The 17,722-nt window shown below is 40.0% G+C and overlaps 1 protein-coding gene across 12 annotated transcripts in view; it reads left to right on the plus strand.

Annotated features, from left to right (window-relative positions):
• The first annotated feature begins 1,825 nt into the window (after positions 1 to 1,825).
• CDKL2 (cyclin dependent kinase like 2) overlaps positions 1,826 to 17,722 on the plus strand; it is a 35,546-nt gene continuing 19,649 nt past the window's right edge. For 3 of the 12 annotated variants that reach the window (XR_007477156.1, XM_049709376.1, XM_049709375.1), the window contains exons 1-5: positions 1,833 to 1,989; positions 4,534 to 4,732; positions 13,115 to 13,309; positions 15,472 to 15,650; positions 16,762 to 16,874. Coding sequence is in view for 10 of the 12 variants with exons in the window: in XM_049709376.1 (XP_049565333.1) it covers positions 4,565 to 4,732; positions 13,115 to 13,309; positions 15,472 to 15,650; positions 16,762 to 16,874 (655 nt within the window). In the remaining 2 variants the exon portion in view is untranslated. Of the gene's footprint in view, positions 2,329 to 4,533; positions 4,733 to 12,523; positions 12,635 to 13,114; positions 13,310 to 15,471; positions 15,651 to 16,761; positions 16,875 to 17,722 lie in introns of those variants that run through there. The other 9 variants (XR_007477157.1, XM_049709377.1, XM_049709372.1 and 6 more) reach the window with 7 other exon arrangements.

Here is a 17,722-nt window from a genome sequence, read left to right on the forward strand (position 1 = left end):
TTGTACAGACCTGGGGCCCAGGGGCTCAACCTGCTGGGCCCCCCACTTGTCCCCTGCCAGGTTGCCTCCTCGCCATCCCCCCAAGTAGCCCCATCCTCAAGCCTTTCGAGATCCCCATGACACGCCCCCCCAGCCTTTGAGCTGCGCAGTCCCTTCCCCCATCCGCACACCTCTATTACCTGAGGTATGTGAATAGATCCCCCCTTCCCTACATGGTACAACCTGGTTCCTGTGGGAGGCCTGGGCTGAGGGGCAGGACTGGGCCACCAGGGATGTGTAATTCTTGAATACCCTATGCCTCCTTTACAGCTGGCTTTCAAACTCAATTCTTTTTGAAATTGTTTTCTCAGGCATTATCTAGTCACCAAATCCAGTTTTTAGTTTTTATCCTTTTGGTTGCCTGTGGGATATAAACAGGTTATTTTAAACTTCAGGGCCTTTTGCTTAGAGGTACCTTTAAAATTCTTCTCAAGCTTCAGGCCTAACAAACCCCGATTTGCCACTTTATAAAAGGGAATCTGCTTCTCATATAAAAGAAGTTCATCACATTCTATTATAGCCTATAGAGATAACTAAAAGGGGCATGGCTCCCTCCAACGTGGTCACACCTAAGGGTAGAGCTAATTACATCTTGCATTAACTAAAGAATTATATTCTTTCCATATCCAGGTCCCAGGTCTGGTCCTCATTATTACAGCTTCAGGAACTGGATTTTAAGCAGTTCGATCAAGGTGATCCGGCACTGGAAGATTAATTCATTCTAAGCAAACTCACAAAAGCTTATTTATAAACCAGAATGTTTATTTCTTTGTATACAAGAAGGAATTAATACCTTAATATTGACTATGGGTATAAATACCTGCTATCCAGGACACTCTCCTAACTGGATCATGGTATTATGGATACCAAATAGAATTACAAAATGGTTAGTTTTTATGATTTAACATGAAAATAACTGAGTGCTTAAGGCTTCCTTACCGCAGAGGTATGGCTTAAACCCCAAATTCCTTGAATATGAGGAAAGCCCTGTTTCTTGTGTGACTTCAGCATGTGCATGATTCTGACCTACCAGTCTTGCCTAATGATGGATTGAGTTGGTCTGTGCCTTAAACATCGCATCCCCAGCTGCACCCTATTTGGCTGTCATATGCCAGTATTGCTCATGTCTTTTAGTTCCCCAACCGTCTTAGCCCTTTTCCTCTTATTTCATTCATGTCCTCTCTTCCCCTTCCGTTATCTCCAAGTATTTCCCTCACTTTCATTGCCCAGGCTGTCCTCCCCAGGGTCCCTTCTAACGCCAGTTCTGTCATCATTTACCTACTTTCACCTTTGCCTCGCCTACTTATCACCTCCTAGACTGTCACCCTCATCTCCTACCTGGCAGACTGACCCCACTGCCCAGACCGGAAAGGAAGCGTCGAATCGCCGTCAAGCCCGAACCTTCCCGGTTGAGGGGCTTCAGAGCCCACTCCCCGGCCCAGCCGAGGAGCTTGAAGAACCCTTCATCGCGCTCTTTGCACGGTCACCCCCTAACATTTTCACCCAATCCTACAAAACCACCACCACTTTTAGCCTCCCCGTGAGCACCAGAATCGCCTGTTGTCCTCAGTCGCGAAGAGCGGTCTCCAGGTGAAGGCAGAAAGGTGCTTCCTTACTTGAGAAGGTAGGTGTGTGCTGATGCTGGCGTCTGCGCGTCAGTGATCAGAACCTGAGCCAAGCCCCAGGCGAACTGGATGGGTGGTTGGCGCTAAGCCAATCAGAGATCGCGATGACAGAACCCAGCCAATCAGAACACGGGAGGCTCGGCGCACTCGGGGGCGGGTCCGGACGGGTGAGGATCCGCCCCTTGCAGCTTGGTGGCCAACGCCTTGGCCCAGGGCTAGCTAGAGCCGAGCAGGTTCACGGACTCCAGAGACCGGGAGCTTTACGAGCTGGGAGGCGGTGCCCTAGCACCCCAGCTAACTTCCCTACAGGCCTTGGCCTTAACAGGTATTGGTGCCTGCCGTGGACGCATTTAGACTCCGGTCTTTTCTCACTGGAGACTTTGTGCCTATGGTTGGGGACAGAGTGAGGTCGTTGCCTTGACGACGACAGCATGCGGGCCGCGGTCCTCCTGAGTGTGAACTTGCGGTGGGTTGAGGCCAGTCTTCCTCCCTGCCTGCTTCACCTGGGAAGACTGTGTCTGCGGAAGAAATCGCGACAGCAGTAGAATTGCTAGTTTGCTAGTCAGCATCTTTTAGACCTGAGAACGAGATGCATTTTACCTCAATTTTATTTCCAAGTTGAAAACCTTTGGGTATTTCCACGCCAAAGGATTTAAAAGGAACAGTAAGTATAATACTTTTGAAAGCTTCTATTATCTCGTTCTTTTATCTATAAAAGATTTCAACCTGTCTTTAACAAAATAAAAAATAGCAATTTTTTATTATCTAAATTATTAGTATGAGAACCATATGCTTCCATGGCACATGTCCAGAACTACCACATTGCCAATTGGCCAGGTTTCCTTTTAGTTTGTATAACCCTTAACATTCCCAAGTAGAAGGCATGAGAAGTTATGGTTTATGAGTAACTGTTTCAGGAAACAAGAGGCTTTTTAAGCCTTGATACTTCTAAAGTATTTGTGGGAAGTGCCACTTGAAAAAACAAGTGTGTTCAATGTGCTGTGACCAAATGTGCAGTTGGTGGGAGAATACAATTGTAGTCAACGTGCAGAATGTTAGCTTGTGACATGCTTCAGATCCTCTTAGACATACTTAAGGTAATTTTAACTGTGTTCACTTTGCATTTCCAAATATTGAGGACACTAATTGCAAATGCTTTAAAATGATCCAGGTTATAGATTCCAGCTATTTTTGTCCTTGGTATGATAAGCCTAAAGTCTAGTCCTTAATAAAATATGCTGTTTTAGTGGAAGGAAAAAAAATTAAAGGAAAGAGAGAATTACATTGAGAATTTTTTTTCAAACACTGACATTTTATTTAAAAATAGTTAATAGAGGTTAAATGGAAGTTAAAATGTCAAATGTATAGAAAGTTAGTGTCAGAGACACTGTTCTGTAAACAGTTTATAGTAGAACCTACTATCAAAGCTGGTAGTAAAATAATGAAATAATTGGGTTGGTGTTGACTGGGATTTATTTATTTTCTCCCTCCCAAAGATCAGTCTTCTGACTTTCCATGTATATATACTATATATATAATCTATATAATAATTTTATATATATATATATCCCCTAAATTGTCAAATGTAAACTGTTGAAAATGTATTGTATACATCGGATTATCACAATTTGCTAGAACAAAGAGGATATTTGTTTTGTCTTTGTCATCAGTGTACCAATAGGGAAGCAAGGAAAACATCACAATTCACAATCTGTGTAAATTAATTTTAGATTGCTGTAGGTACACTACTAATGTTATAGGTAAGAATTTTTTTTCTTACCAAGTTTTATGGATGAGTGTTTTTATATTGTCAGGTTAAAAAAAAATTCAACTATGAATCGTCATTTGAATGTATAGTTACCAATAGACTACTTTTTTCCCCAAAAAACTTTTAGAACCATGTTGGGATTAACAGAAATGTTGTTTATTCTTTGCTTCTGGAATTTAATTTCAAAATCAGATTGTAAAAATAAATTTAACTTTGAAGTTGTAGTTTATTAGCTTTTATATTTCATGGCGATCAAAACTTATGAAGTAAAATCTAACCGTATCTGGGCTGAAAAGTTTCTTGCTATACCAAAATATGTAGTGGAATGATTGCTGGTCCTTCACCAATTATTAGTAACGTAAGAAAGATTTTGTTAGGATTGCCTTCATCCAGAAAATGTCACATAATGGGATGTAAAAGAATTCTAAACACAAAATTCAAATAATCATACTTATAGTGATTAATCATTAAAAAGATTTTTGAAATACTGTATTTGGTACACTAACATTTAATTATTAAAAATCTGCTTACATACTGTGAGATCATTGCTGTTATTTTATATGTTCAATATAGGAATTTAATTACTATGGTAATAAAAGTAAACAAAAATAGTTGATCAGAAGTTGTTAGTGTTACTTGGTAATATTTTTCCCAATAGACTAGAAAGCGCATAAAGAGCCTCAACTTTGATCTTTTAGACCTGATGTAAAAAAATAAATTTTATCTTCACTGTAACCAAATTCCCTTGTGCCTTTTTTACCTTAAAGTGAAAAGGAATTGTGTTTTTCTAAAGTAAACTGTTATTGTTTTGTATAATAGTTCAAGTATTGCTTTATCTTAATTAAAAATATATTGAAATTTCATTAACATGACATTTAGTAATTTAAATTTGAAGTTAATGGCAAATTCCATTTGCCTTGTCTATTATGAAATGTATGTGAATAGTTTGAAAACATAACTTAGATGCAGAAACATTACACAGGACAGCCATCGATGCAGTGTCTGCTCTAATATGGAAAACAGGTGTGGAAGAATTAATTTGGGAGGGTGAAGGAAATTAATATACTCAACATAATTAACTCTATGTTTTGGTTTCCACAGCAAGAAGAATTCCTACTGGTTTTTAATTAAAATGGAAAAATATGAGAACCTAGGATTGGTTGGAGAAGGGAGCTATGGAATGGTGATGAAGTGTAGGAATAAAGATAGTGGAAGAATTGTAGCCATCAAGAAGTTCTTAGAAAGTGATGATGACAAAATGGTTAAAAAAATTGCTATGCGAGAAATCAAGCTACTAAAGGTAAGTTATCACATATATTGAATTGGAAAAAAATGAGTTGTTTCTTGAGTGACAGTAATTTTTTTTAAATGCTGTTTTTATATTTGTTTTATTTACATAACTTGGTTTAAAGTATAAATTTCTTCCTTTTTGGCAGTAAACAACAAGATTACATATAAATATTCATTTATCTCATGAATATAAACATGATTTTAAAATTATATGTTGCTTCTCTCTTATCTGCCTATCTATCTATTTACCAACAACTGTGTTGGGGGTCTCTAAGACCACCCCAAGGTTTTGTTTGTTTTGTTTTGTTAATAAATTTATTTTATTTATTTTTTTTTTTTGGCGGCATCGGGTCTTTGTTGCTGTGCACAGGCTTTCTCTTGTTGTGGCGAGTGGGGGCTACTCTTCATCGCGGTGCGTGCTCTTCTCATGGTGGTGGCTTCTCTTGCTGTGGAGCACAGGCTCTAGGCACGCGGGCTTCAGTAGTTGTGGCACGCAGGCTCAGTCATTGTGGCTCACGGGCTCTAGAACACAGCCTCAGTAGTTGTGGTGCACGGGCTTAGTTGCTCTGCAACTGGCATGTGGGATCTTCCTGGACCAGGGCTCGAACCCATGTCCCCTGTGTCCTGTGGGGGCGTGAGCAGTGGTTGGCCAGGAGGGTGGGGTCGGGTTACAGGAGCACTTTCGACATCAAGAGCCTGGCCCTGGGACTTCCCTGGCGGTCCAGTGGTTAAGACTCTGCGCTTCCACGCCGCCCGCGCAGCCAGTCGAGCCGGGAGGTCTGAGCTGGCGGTACAGGCTGGCGGGCCACCCCAAGGTTTGATGATTCACTAGGAGGACTCACAGCACGCAGCAAACAGTTGTACTCTCTTACAGAGAAAAGATATAAAGGAAAATCAGCAAAGGGAAAAGGCACGTGGGGTGAATTCCAGAGGAAACCTGTCACTCTTCTTCCAGTGGATTAACACAGGATGCACTTACTTCCTCCAGCAGTTATGACAACACGTGTGAAATATTGTCTACCAAGGAAATTCATTAGAGACCCAGTGCCCAGAATTCTCCTGGGGCCTTATCACAGAGGTACCCCCTGCCTGGCTCATAACAAAATCCCAGACTCTCGGAAGAAATGTGGGTATTCAGCATAAACCATATTGTTTGCACAGTGAGCCACTTTATCAGTTCTGGAAATGAAGGAACACTTCTGAAATCCAAGTACCCAGGTAGCGAACAAGGGCTCACTTTGCAAGCCAACTTTCTAGGGATAAAAGTCTCAGACCTGCTATGTTAACTGCTTCCCACCACCAACCCCCCATCAGTCTAACCTGAAGTTTATCAATTTTATTTATCTTTAGAAAGAACCAATGTTTGGCTTTGTTGATCTTCCCTGTTGTGTATTTCTTTTCTATTTCATTAATTTTTGTTCTTTAGTATTTCATACCTTCTACTTATTTTAGGTTTATTTTACAGTTCTTTTTCCTAAACTTCTGAGTTATATGCTTACTTCTTTAATTTCTAGTTTTTTTTTTCTCATATATGCATTTAAGGTTATAACTTTCCTTCTAAGAACAGCTTGGTATGTATCCTAGAAATTTTGATTAGCAGTTCAAAATATTTTCTCATTTTCCTTAATTGCCAAACATGTGGAAAATTTCTAGGTTTTTCTCCTTGGTTATTTACTTTTGACCCAATTGCCCTGTGATCTGAGTATACGCTATGTAAGATTTTATTCCTTCAGATAAATACCTAATATTTATATTTTCCACTATTTATCAATTATTCCTGAGTTTCTTTCTTTTTTAAAAAAAAATTATTTATTTATTTTTGGCTGCGTTGGGTCTTTGTTGCTGCACGTGGGCTTTTCTCTAGTTGCGGCGAGCGGGGGCTACTCTTTGTTGCAGTGTGCAGGCCTCTCATTGCGGTGGCTTCTCTTGTTGCAGAGCATGGGCTCTAGGCGCACGGGCTTCAGTAGTTGTGGCTTGCGGGCTCTAGAGCGCAGGCTCATTACTTGTGGCATGTGGGTTCAGTAGTTGTGGCTCATGGGCTCTAGAGCGCAGGCTCAGTAGTTGTGGCGCACGGTCTTAGTTGCTCCACAGCATGTGGGATCTTCCCGGACCAGGGCTTGAACCCGTGTCCACTGCAATGGTAGGCGGATTCTTAACCACTGTGCCACCAGGGAAGCCCCTGCCATATTTTTACATATCCCTTGGATTCCTCTTACCCCTCTTAGGGATTAACTACCTTTACTAGTTAACACTGATCTACATTAAATTTTCCCTTGCACAGGCACACTACCAGCCCAGGGCCTCCTCAGTAAGTTCAAAGTACTTGCTTAGAGTGTCTTGTTTTCTGTGTTCTTCATTATTATTTATATTGGATATTGTTTCTGGAAATTTATTTGTAGAAATGTTTTGAGGCTAAGATAGATAAAAGTTATCTTCTTCCAGAGAGGATATTCAGTTGCTTCTGCCAGGTGCATGGGGATGCTCCCAGTCTAGTATGTTAATCCAAATTCAAGGTACAGGTGATGTGAAGCCTGGACTGGTTCATTTCCATTCATTTTCACTGGGGAAGATTTAGTCCTTAGGGTCCCAGCTTAAACTGGAGGTGTTTTCTGAAAGACCCCACCTTTGCAAGGCATTTAGACTTGACTCTTCCTTCCGTCTTAGTCCCAAGAGGACACAAAAATCTAACCTCAGTTCCATATCTGTTACTTCATAGCAAAATCAGCTTTGAGTCCTGAGATTAATTCTCTGAGTTCTCCTGTTATTGATTTTGACCCAGTAATTCCTTGCTATCATCTTTGGTCTATTTCTATATGCTTAAGAAGGTTTTCAGTCCTTGTTCTCTTCCCTTTTTGGTTTTTGAGCGTTCTACTCAGATATCCTCTAGCTCAGAGATTCTTTCATCAGCTGTGTCCAGTCTACCAATAAGCCAATCAAAGGCATTCTTACTTTGTTACAGTGCTTTTGTTTTTTAAATTTTTAAATTTTTAAATTTTTATTTATTTATTTGACCGCACTGGGTCTTAGTTGAGGCACGAGAGCTCTTAGTTGCCACATGCGGGCTCCTTAGTTGCGGCATGCAGGATCTAGTTCCCTGACCAGAGATCAAACCTGGGCCGCCTGCATTGGGAGCGCAGAATCTTAACCACTGGACCGCCAGGGAAGTCCCTGTTTTTTGTTTTTTTAATCTCCAGCATTTCTTTTGATTCTTTATTAGGATTTCCATCTCTCTGCTTACATTGCCCATCTGTTCTTGCATGCTGTCTACTTTACCCATTAGAGCCCTAAGCATATTAATCATAGTTGTTTTAAATTCTTGGGCTGATAATTCCTACACCCCTGCCATGTCTGCTTCTGATGATTTTTCTGTGTCTTCAAATAGTGGTTTTTGTCTTTTGGTATGCCTCGTAATTTTTTTCTTCAGAGCTGGGCATGATGTACCAGGTAAAAGGAAGTGCTGCGAATAGGCTTTTAGTAATGTGGTGGTGAGGTTGGAGGAAGGGAAGTGTTCGGTAGTGCCATGATTAGGTCTCAGTCTTTCAGTGAGCCTATGCTGCTAGCCTGTGAACTTTACAAGTGTTCTTCAGGTTTTTTGTCCCCTCCTTAGGTGGGATAGGATGGCTACAGTAGGCTAGAGTTGGCTATCTCCCTTCCTCAGCTGGTTAGGCTCTGCTTAACTAGTTCCCCCCAAGGGCAGGCCTTGTTAAGGACAGAGTGCGGTGGCATTTTTCCAAATGGTTCCTTTATTCCTCTCCCTGTGAAAGCTGAAGGAGATTCTTCTCTGAAATTTACTATCAGAACTTGGCTGAGCTCCTAGAAATAACATCTTACAGTTTTATGTGGATGCCCCTGTGACAGGGTTTCCCTGAAGTTTTTAACTCTCAGGCTTGGCCACATTGAGCTTCCGGTAACTTATCCATTGCAGTTCAGGTTTTCCTACCTTGGCATTGGTTCCCACAGAGCTTTGCCCTCGTGAGTCTCTGTTCCAGGAAGCAGAGACTCCCTGTGTTTGCTGGTTTGTCTCTCGAGTCTTGGAGCCGGTGGTTTGAGATGTCCTCATAAGAGATGAGATGTCCTCTCATCTCTTATGAATCCAAAAAGAGTTGTTGATTTTTTAGTCTACTCAGTTTTTTACTTGTTAGGATGGAGTGGAGACTTCCAAGCTCCTTACATGTGGAAAAGGAAACTGAAAGTCTACATACCTTTTATTATTTTATTATGTTTTAATTTCTTGGCCGCGAGGCTTGCAGAATCTTAGTTCCTCGACCAGGGATTGAACCTGGGCCCTCAGCAGTGAAAGTGTGGAGTCCTAACCACTGGACTGCCAGGGAATTCTCTACATACCTATTAAAATTTAAGTTTACTAGAAGTTTGTATGTGTGTGTGTGTGTACTTATAATAAAAAACCAAGTGAAACAATAGGCCATTAGACTAAGGTGGCTCTAATATCTTGGCACCCTGTGTAAACAAATCAAAGGAAACCTAAGTCAGACTCAATTCCTGTAAATGCTCAAGGTTAAGACATTGTAAGTTAAGCACAACCAGTCACAGTCAACTAGACTTTCCCAAGTAAAGCAACCACTTAAGCTGGAACCAACCAATCAAATAATTTACTTGTTTTGCTTCCATGTCTGCTCTATAAAAGCCTTTCCCTTAGCTTCTTTTTTTTTCTTTTTAAAATAAATTTATTTATTTTTGGCTGCGTTGGGTCTTCCTTGCTGCGCACGGGCTTTCTCTAGTTGTGGCGAGCGGGGGCTACTCTTCTTGTGGCAGGCAGGCTTCTCATTGCGGTGGCTTCTCTTGTTGCGGAGCACAAGCTCTAGGTACGCGGGCTTCAGTTGTTGCAGCGCGAGGGCTCAGTAGTTGTGGCTTACAGGCTCTAGAGTGCAGGCTCAGTAATGGTGACACAGGGACTTAGTTGCTCTGCAGCATGTGGGAACTTCCTGGACCAGGACTCAAAACCGTGTTCCCTGCATTGGCAGGTGGATTCTTAACCACTGTAGCACCAGGGAAACCCTTTCCCTTAGCTTCTACCAGTAGAATGTTCCTAACCTCTTTCAGTATCGTGCTGCCCAGTTCAAATCAATGTTTGCTCAAATAAACTCTTGTCAATTTTAGCGTGTTTATCTTTAACACACCGATACAAATTTTATTTATCTACTTATTTTAATTTTTGAAAAGGTAACATATGAATATGCTATAAAATTAAAATGCATTTCCCTGCCACCTTTGTGTACCAGCTATTTAGTTATACCTTCCATAAGTAACTGTATCCATCAAAGGAATTCTGGTGTGTGTACATATATCAAACGTCAGCATATTCTACACACTGACCTGCATCTTGCCTTTTTTCCACTTAATGTAGCTTAGTGATTATTGCATACCCGTGGACATAAAACTGCCTTGTTCTTTTTTTTTTTTTTTTGTGGTACGCAAGCATGTGGGATCTTCCTGGACCGGGGCACGAACTCGTGTCCCCTGCATCGGCAGGCGGACTCTCAATCACTGCGCCACCAGGGAAGCCCTGACTTGTTCTTTTTAACTGCTGCATTTTATTTCATTGTATGGATATGCGTTAATTCACTTAATATATTTGGAAAGTGCTTTGTGATCCAACCTGGCATCTTTTGTTTTAATAGCTAAGTTTAGCCCATTTATAGTTATGATGTAACATAAGTTTGGTCTTAGTTTTCCTTTTTTTCCCCCTCTAGAGTCAGAATGGCTTAGTGGTTAAGAATAAGAAATCTAAATATTTTGTATGCAAGTCAGCTGCAGGTCTGGGTGTGTTTATAAGGCAGATGTTCTGGACATGAAGGAGGAACTAAACAAAACTGAAATCTTTTCAGGAAAAGACAGAGGCTACAATTCCTGGGTTCTAATCCTCCTCTACCAGTTATTGCTGTGTGACCTTGACCAAGTTACTTAACCTCTATGTGCTTTAGTTTCCTCATCTGTAAAACAGGATAATAATTGCAACTATTTTATAGGGTTTTTGTGCTTAAGGTAATGGAACATAGTAAGCACTATGTAGGGGTTAGTTATTATTTATAATATTATGTATTTTATTACTACTTTAAAACTATTTTTCTATATAGTCTACTTTTTAATAAAAAAATTAGTTTTGGCTGTGTTGGGTCTTTGTTGCTGAGCGCAGGCTTTTTCTAGTTGTGGTGAGCGGGGGCTACTCTTCGTTGCCGTGCGCAGACTTCGCATTGCGGTGGCTTCTCTTGTTGTGGTGCACGGGCTCTAGGCACGTGGGCTTCAGTAGTTGTGGCACAAGGGGTCAGTAGTTGTGCCTTGTGGGTTCTAGAGCACAGGCTCAGTAGCTGTGGCACACGGACTTCGTTGCTCTGTGGCATGTAGGATCTTCCCGGACCAGGGCTCGAACCTGTGTCCCTGCATTGGCAGGTGGATTCTTAACCACTCTGACACCAGGGAAGAAGTCCCTAATTACTTTTTAAACATTGGATGTGTTTCCTTTGGTAATTTGGAAAGGTTTTTTTTTTTCTTATAAATGAAAATCTTTATTTCTTATTTTAATCTACAATGATTTCCCTGAGTCTTCAGAAGATTAACTTTTACATAAAATATTAAATAGGAATTATAAATTATACTTTGTTGGAAAGGTTTTATTTTGTACTTTTTGTTACCTTTATAACTATAGAGTTATATAATATAGTTAATCCTTTGTAAAGTAATTATTATATTTCTGTTTCCTCCTCTCTCCCATTCATCCACCATCTGAAGAAGCTATCTTCTTTATCTTAGTGCTTACCATTAAACCTGTAAATATAATTCGACCTTATAATTAAACATTTCAGGTTAAAAGTATAATTCTGTCCCATTGACAAGGAAATCCACATACATACTCTCTTTTTTTTTTCATACTCTCTTATTTTGTTTGCATCTTCTCTTCTTTCTCCTAAGTTTGTTGCTAGTATCATTTGTACATTGTTAGGTTTTAAATATTCACTTTCTATTTTGTAACTGTGATACCCACATTTGTATAACACTTAGTCCTGCACTAATGGATTTACTGCTCATGTTCAGAAAATTTTCTCTGCTGTCTTTTTCTTGAATGACAATTTTTTGGGGTATAAATATTCTTTCTTTCCTTGAGGATTTTGAGGACTGTATTCTAGTAGTTTCCTCCTCTTTAAAAAAGAGGCAACGGCGAATTTCCTGGCGATCCGGTGGTTAGGACTCTGTGGTTTCACTGACGAGGGCTCAGGTTCGATCCCTGCTCGGGTAACTAAGATCCCGCAAGCTGCGTGGTGTGGCCAAAAAAAAAAAAAAAGAGGCAACATTTCCTGGTGAGTGTTCGTCTGCCATTTGTGTTTCCTTCTCTTTTCTTATAGTATCTTTGAATAGAGACTGGATCGGTTCCTTTTTGATTGTTTCTTATCTTGTAACAAAGTGAGCCCCTCCTGGACCAGCTATTTGTAGGAGGTTCATTTTCAGGAAAACCTGTGGTCTTGTTCCAGGCTAGCAGGAATCCACCATGGTTCACAACGATTTTCCTTACAACACAAGCCTGAGTGTGGGATTGACTTATGTTATCCTTACTTTCTCTGAAACTTGTAGTGCAGGTTTGTTCATAATGAATTGTTTTGCCTTCCACTTGGCTTCACTGACAGATTGTTTCCAGCAAATGAGTTCCTATGTGATTATTCAGACGCCCTCTCCTCCTGTTCCCTGGTGCCATTCAGTTCTAGGGATGGTTTCACTGACAGTCTATGAACCCTGTTCTCATTATACCAAAGAAGGTTTTTTGTTTTTGTTTTGTTGTTTTTCTTTTCAGGGTATGTCACCAACTTTGGAAAACTCTGCTCTGCCAGCTTTGTAGCCACAGATGATCTCTTGGTATCTTCCTAGACTCCTGTTGGACCTTCACAGTGCCACCTCGTTTGCTGTGGGTAGGGGTCATAAATCCTTCTTAGTTTCATCAAAGATGGAGCTACATTTCTTTTTCTCATTGGCTTTGTTGTGTTCTCTGAGAGGAGAATAGAGCAGTATGGTCTTTTTGACTCTAATTTTAAAACCAGGGCTTCCCTGGTGGCGCAGTGGTTGAGAGTCCGCCTGCCGATGCAGGGGACACGGGTTCGTGTCCCGGTCCGGGAGGATCCCACGTGCCGTGGAGCGGCTGGCCCCGTGAGCCGTGGCCGCTGGGCCTGCGCATCCGGAGCCTGTGCTCCGCAATGGGAGAGGCCACAGCGGTGAGAGGCCCGCGTACCGCAAAAAAAAAAAAAAAAACCAAAATATAGTTTCACAATTTATACCGTTTATGCATTTTATTTATGTTTCTCTTATGCTAAGATCTCTTTTAGACTGTGACTAGTTACTAGTAATTTGATCTTGTAAAAACTATTTTGTATTTTTCGTTTTATAACAGCAACTGAGGCATGAAAATCTCGTGAATCTGTTGGAAGTGTGGAAGAAAAAAAAGCGATGGTACCTAGTCTTTGAATTTGTTGACCATACAGTTCTTGATGACTTGGAGCTCTTTCCAAATGGACTAGACTACCAACTAGCTCAAAAGTATTTGTTTCAGATTATCAGTGGAATTGGATTTTGTCACAGTCACAATGTAAGTGTTTAGTTTAAACAATTATTTAAAAAGTTGAAAATTTAGAAGAGTGTACAATGGACACCCATATACCTACCGCTGAATTCTATACTTGTTAACACTTTGCTATATTTGTTTTATGACATATTTATTTATCTGTTCATCCATTTATCTACTTATTAATTTGTCTTAGTTATGCATTTTTTTAAAGTAAGTTGCAGACTTCAACTCTAAATACTTCAGCTCTGCATGTCATTAACTAGAGTTTGCAGAGTTTTTTTTTTTTTGAGGTAACATTTACTGAGTGAAATGCACAAACTTTAAGTAATGAGTTTTGACAGATACATACATGTAAGAATCCATTTATTTGTTAGTTCAGATTCTCTTGCCTAGTTGTGAAATATGAAAATGCCTGCTATTACTCTGTTGTCTATCACAACAAATTTATATCCTTTGAGAATCATATAAAAGCAATTCTAGGGGACTTCCCTGGTGACGCAGTGGTTAAGAATCTACCTGCCAATGCAGGGGACACAGGTTCGTGCCCTGGTCCAGGAAGATCCCATATGCCGCGTAGCAACTAAGCCCACGTGCCACAACTACTGAGCCTGCACTCTAGAGCCTGCGAGCCACAACTACTGAAGCCTGCGCTCTAGAGCCCATGCTCCGCAACAAAAGAAGCCACCACAATGAGAAGCCTGCGCACCACAACGAAGAGTAGCCCCCGCTCGCCGCAACTAGAGAAAGCCCGTGTGCAGCAACGAAGACCCAACGCAGTCAAAACTAACTTAATTAATTAATTAATTAATTTAAAAAAAGGAAAAGCAGTTCTAGGTAAAATGACACAAAGTATAAAATAACTAACACAGTGATTCTGCCAGTTTTACAAAATATTTTAGATGACATTTTTTGTGTGATTATAAAAGTAACAAATGCTAATGATAGATGCGGGGCTGGCCCTGTGACCTTTACCATGGATGTCTAGGATGTAATAGAAATTGGTAGCTTATGCAAAATGCTCAGCAATGCCAATTAGGATGCTGGTCCTCTGAGTTTACAATAAATATATTTTTTAAAATTTCAAAATACAGTTTACTTATATTAGAGAACTAGGCCTCATAATTTGTTTTGCCCAGCTCTAGAATTTTTAACATTGTCTGCCAGTGTCCTGTTTTCTCCTTCCATAGTCTCTCTTTTAGAAATCATAACCAACTGACCTTGTTTTAGCCTTTTTACATTTATAATTGCTTGATGAGTGCCTCCAATCGGGTACTCAGAAATCCACTTAAAAGCCTATATGGCTAAAACTAAACTACTAATTATTCTTAATCAAACCTAACTTTTTCCAGACTTTTCTATTTTTGGTAATGGACCCACTGTTCTTTTAGTTTCCCAAGTTTAAGTAAAATATCTGAGATTACTTCCTAAATTCTGTTGATTCTTGATTTAAAATATTTCTACACTGCACCTCTTCCTTTCCATTCCTTTGAGCACCAGACTAGTTTAGGCCCTTATCACCTCCTAGTTGTCCCACTGCTCTTCTTCCCACTTCTAGTCCCCCTCTCTGCTTTACCGTGTTCATGGCCAACATCTTCGTTAAACACCTGTTGGTCATGTCACTTCCATGGGTTCCCATGGCCCTGACACAAGCTCAGACTTCCCAGAGTGGTAGTTGAAGCAAAACCTAGTACATAACCTCTACTCCAGAAAAAACATTTCCCCAGCATCTCCTGATCTATTCCCATCTTCACTCTTTTGCTCTTTTTGTTACCCTCACTTGGATTGCCCTTTCATTTCTACATTTATCCAGGTCATACTAGTGTTAAAGACCTGTCTTAGAGCCCACCCTTTTCCACAAAAATTTTCCCTGACCAGCCCAGTCTTCAATGACAGCTTTACTCTCTTAGTCTTGAGAGCAGTCCTTATCAGAGCAATTGATTTGGTAATTAATAATATATATTTCATCCAATATCTTTGATCGTTTAAATAAAATTTTAAGCATAAATGTTCTTTTTTTCCCAACTAGGTCCCAGGTTCTTTAAAGCCAGGAACAGTTTTATAGGCTTTTATTTGTACTTACTATAGGGACAAAAACAGTGCCCTGCATATGACAGGTGCTCAAAAATAATTAGTTTGCTTAACTTGATGTGCCAATATATTTCATACTCTGCTTTTTGTCTTAGATCATACACAGAGATATAAAGCCAGAGAATATATTAGTCTCCCAGTCTGGTGTTGTCAAGTTATGTGATTTTGGATTTGCGCGGACACTGGCAGCTCCTGGGGAGGTTTATACTGATTATGTGGCAACCCGATGGTACAGAGCTCCAGAACTATTGGTTGGTGATGTCAAGTATGGCAAGTAAGACATGAGCAAGGTGGGCGGTGGGGAGGGCAGATTTAACTCTCTTTTCTTGATAAAATGGAACGTGTTTTTAATATGATGAAAGATCCCTCTAACACGGAAAGGAAGTTTTCAGTTCAGAGAACTTTATAAAGTTATTTGTAAACGTTTTTGGTGCTTCCCCTTTGAACATTCTTGTGAAACAAGTTGGTGTGAGTACAATTATTTTAAAGGTAGGGAAATCAAGGTAAGTGGTCTGTTTTTAATAGTAAGTTAGAAATAGGTATACTTCTCACTTGTAAAGAGAGGTAACATTGACCAGGTAAGTCTGACACTTGCAATGAGGCAAAGTAGCGTGGGCAAGGGTGAGGGTAGAAATGGAACTGAGTGAATAGTTTTAAAAACATAAATCGTCTTCATAAATGAATTCTTCAAAGAAGAAGGGATTGGAAGTTTTACTGATTTTGATAGAAATTGTTCTAAAATATTTTTTGCAATTTCTCTGTTTTCAGAGTACAGTTCATTTAATATTTTCTTAATTACTCTGAGCTCTCGTTTTACCGCCATACTGTCACTTTTGTACCATGTTATAATTCCACTATGACCTTAAGCAATTTCAAGGTAGTTGTCCCTATGGTAATGATGCCGGAATATTCTTTAAGTTTTTGTGACCGATTTTTAAGACAGTTTTTCTATTTCCCCCTATTAGCTTTCAGTTCTCCTTGTTGTTTGTGTTCGCAACATCCTTCTCCTTCTGGTACGCTGTTTTCAGCGTATGGTGGGATAGACTGAGGAACCTTGTCAAAATTATGTGTGAACAAAAAATGAATAGCCACTGAAAGGAAACCCAGAAGGCTTATTTTCAGAATAAAGTATACTTAACAACTGTTTTGAGTCTTCGGAAGTCTTTTCCCTCATGTCACATGATTGAAGTTTCTGGAAATTTGATTTATGTAAAATTGGAAATTAACACTTTAAGTTTATAGGGAAATGTATTTTGTAGAGTAATCTAAGGCTTACTACTACTTTTTTCAGTACCAAGAATACCAAATAGTAATATGCAGAACAGATTCAGTCATAGTAAGCATAGTAGGATGCCAGGTTTTATACCACATTGCTTTTCTTTCAGGGCTGTTGATGTGTGGGCCATTGGCTGTCTGGTAACTGAAATGCTCATGGGGGAACCCCTTTTTCCTGGAGATTCTGATATCGATCAGCTATATCATATTATGTTGTGTTTGGGTAAGATTATACGTCTGCATTTTAAATTTTAGTGATTTTTTTCCCCTATGTTTTTGTTTGTTTATATTTATTTTACAAGCTGTTGGTACATTAAAGATGATACGTGTTTTGAATGGGTGTAGGGAGCAAGTAGGAAAAACTCATCTATCTCTCTCTTTATATATATATTCAGTCATTCTCAGTCTGGCTTTTGTCTATCTGACATATTGTCCTAATCATGCTCTCACCTGCCCTCCTGCCAACTCCCCCGCTAAAGAAAAAAGCAAACATTGTACATTCTCTCTGCACTTTTGCATTCAATAAATCACATGTAGAGAGAATACAAATGATCATATTATCTTTGGGTCAGCAAGCATTTGTGTTATATATCTATTACCCTCTTTCTCATCTTCAAACTGAGAGACACAGGGACTTCCAAAGTAATTTTTTTTTTTTTTGTGGTACGCGGGTCTCTCACTGTTGTGGCCTCTCCCGTTGCGGAGCACAGGCTCAGCGGCCATGGCTCACAGGCCCAGCCGCTCCACGGCATGTGGGATCTTCCCGGACCGGGGCACGAACCCGTGTCCCCTGCATCGGCAGGCGGACTCTCAACCACTGCGCCACCAGGGAAGCCCCTTCCAAAGTAATTTAATCTTGCTGCAGTTCTGACTTTTGTTGCTAGTGCTTTGGACAGAATTTCAAAGCTAGACTATCAAAGTCATCTTACATTTGTTGAAATATCAACTTTCTGTTGGGTGATGGAGTTTGTAAAATAGAAATAATGGGTAATTACTTGAGGGTTATTTAACTCTTAGATTTTAGTTTCCAGGTTAGAAGTTCAATAAACAATACAATGGTTTCTTATAGCA

The sequence above is a fragment of the Orcinus orca genome, chromosome 4 (assembly GCF_937001465.1).
Source record: "Orcinus orca chromosome 4, mOrcOrc1.1, whole genome shotgun sequence".
Lineage (NCBI taxonomy): Eukaryota > Metazoa > Chordata > Mammalia > Artiodactyla > Delphinidae > Orcinus > Orcinus orca.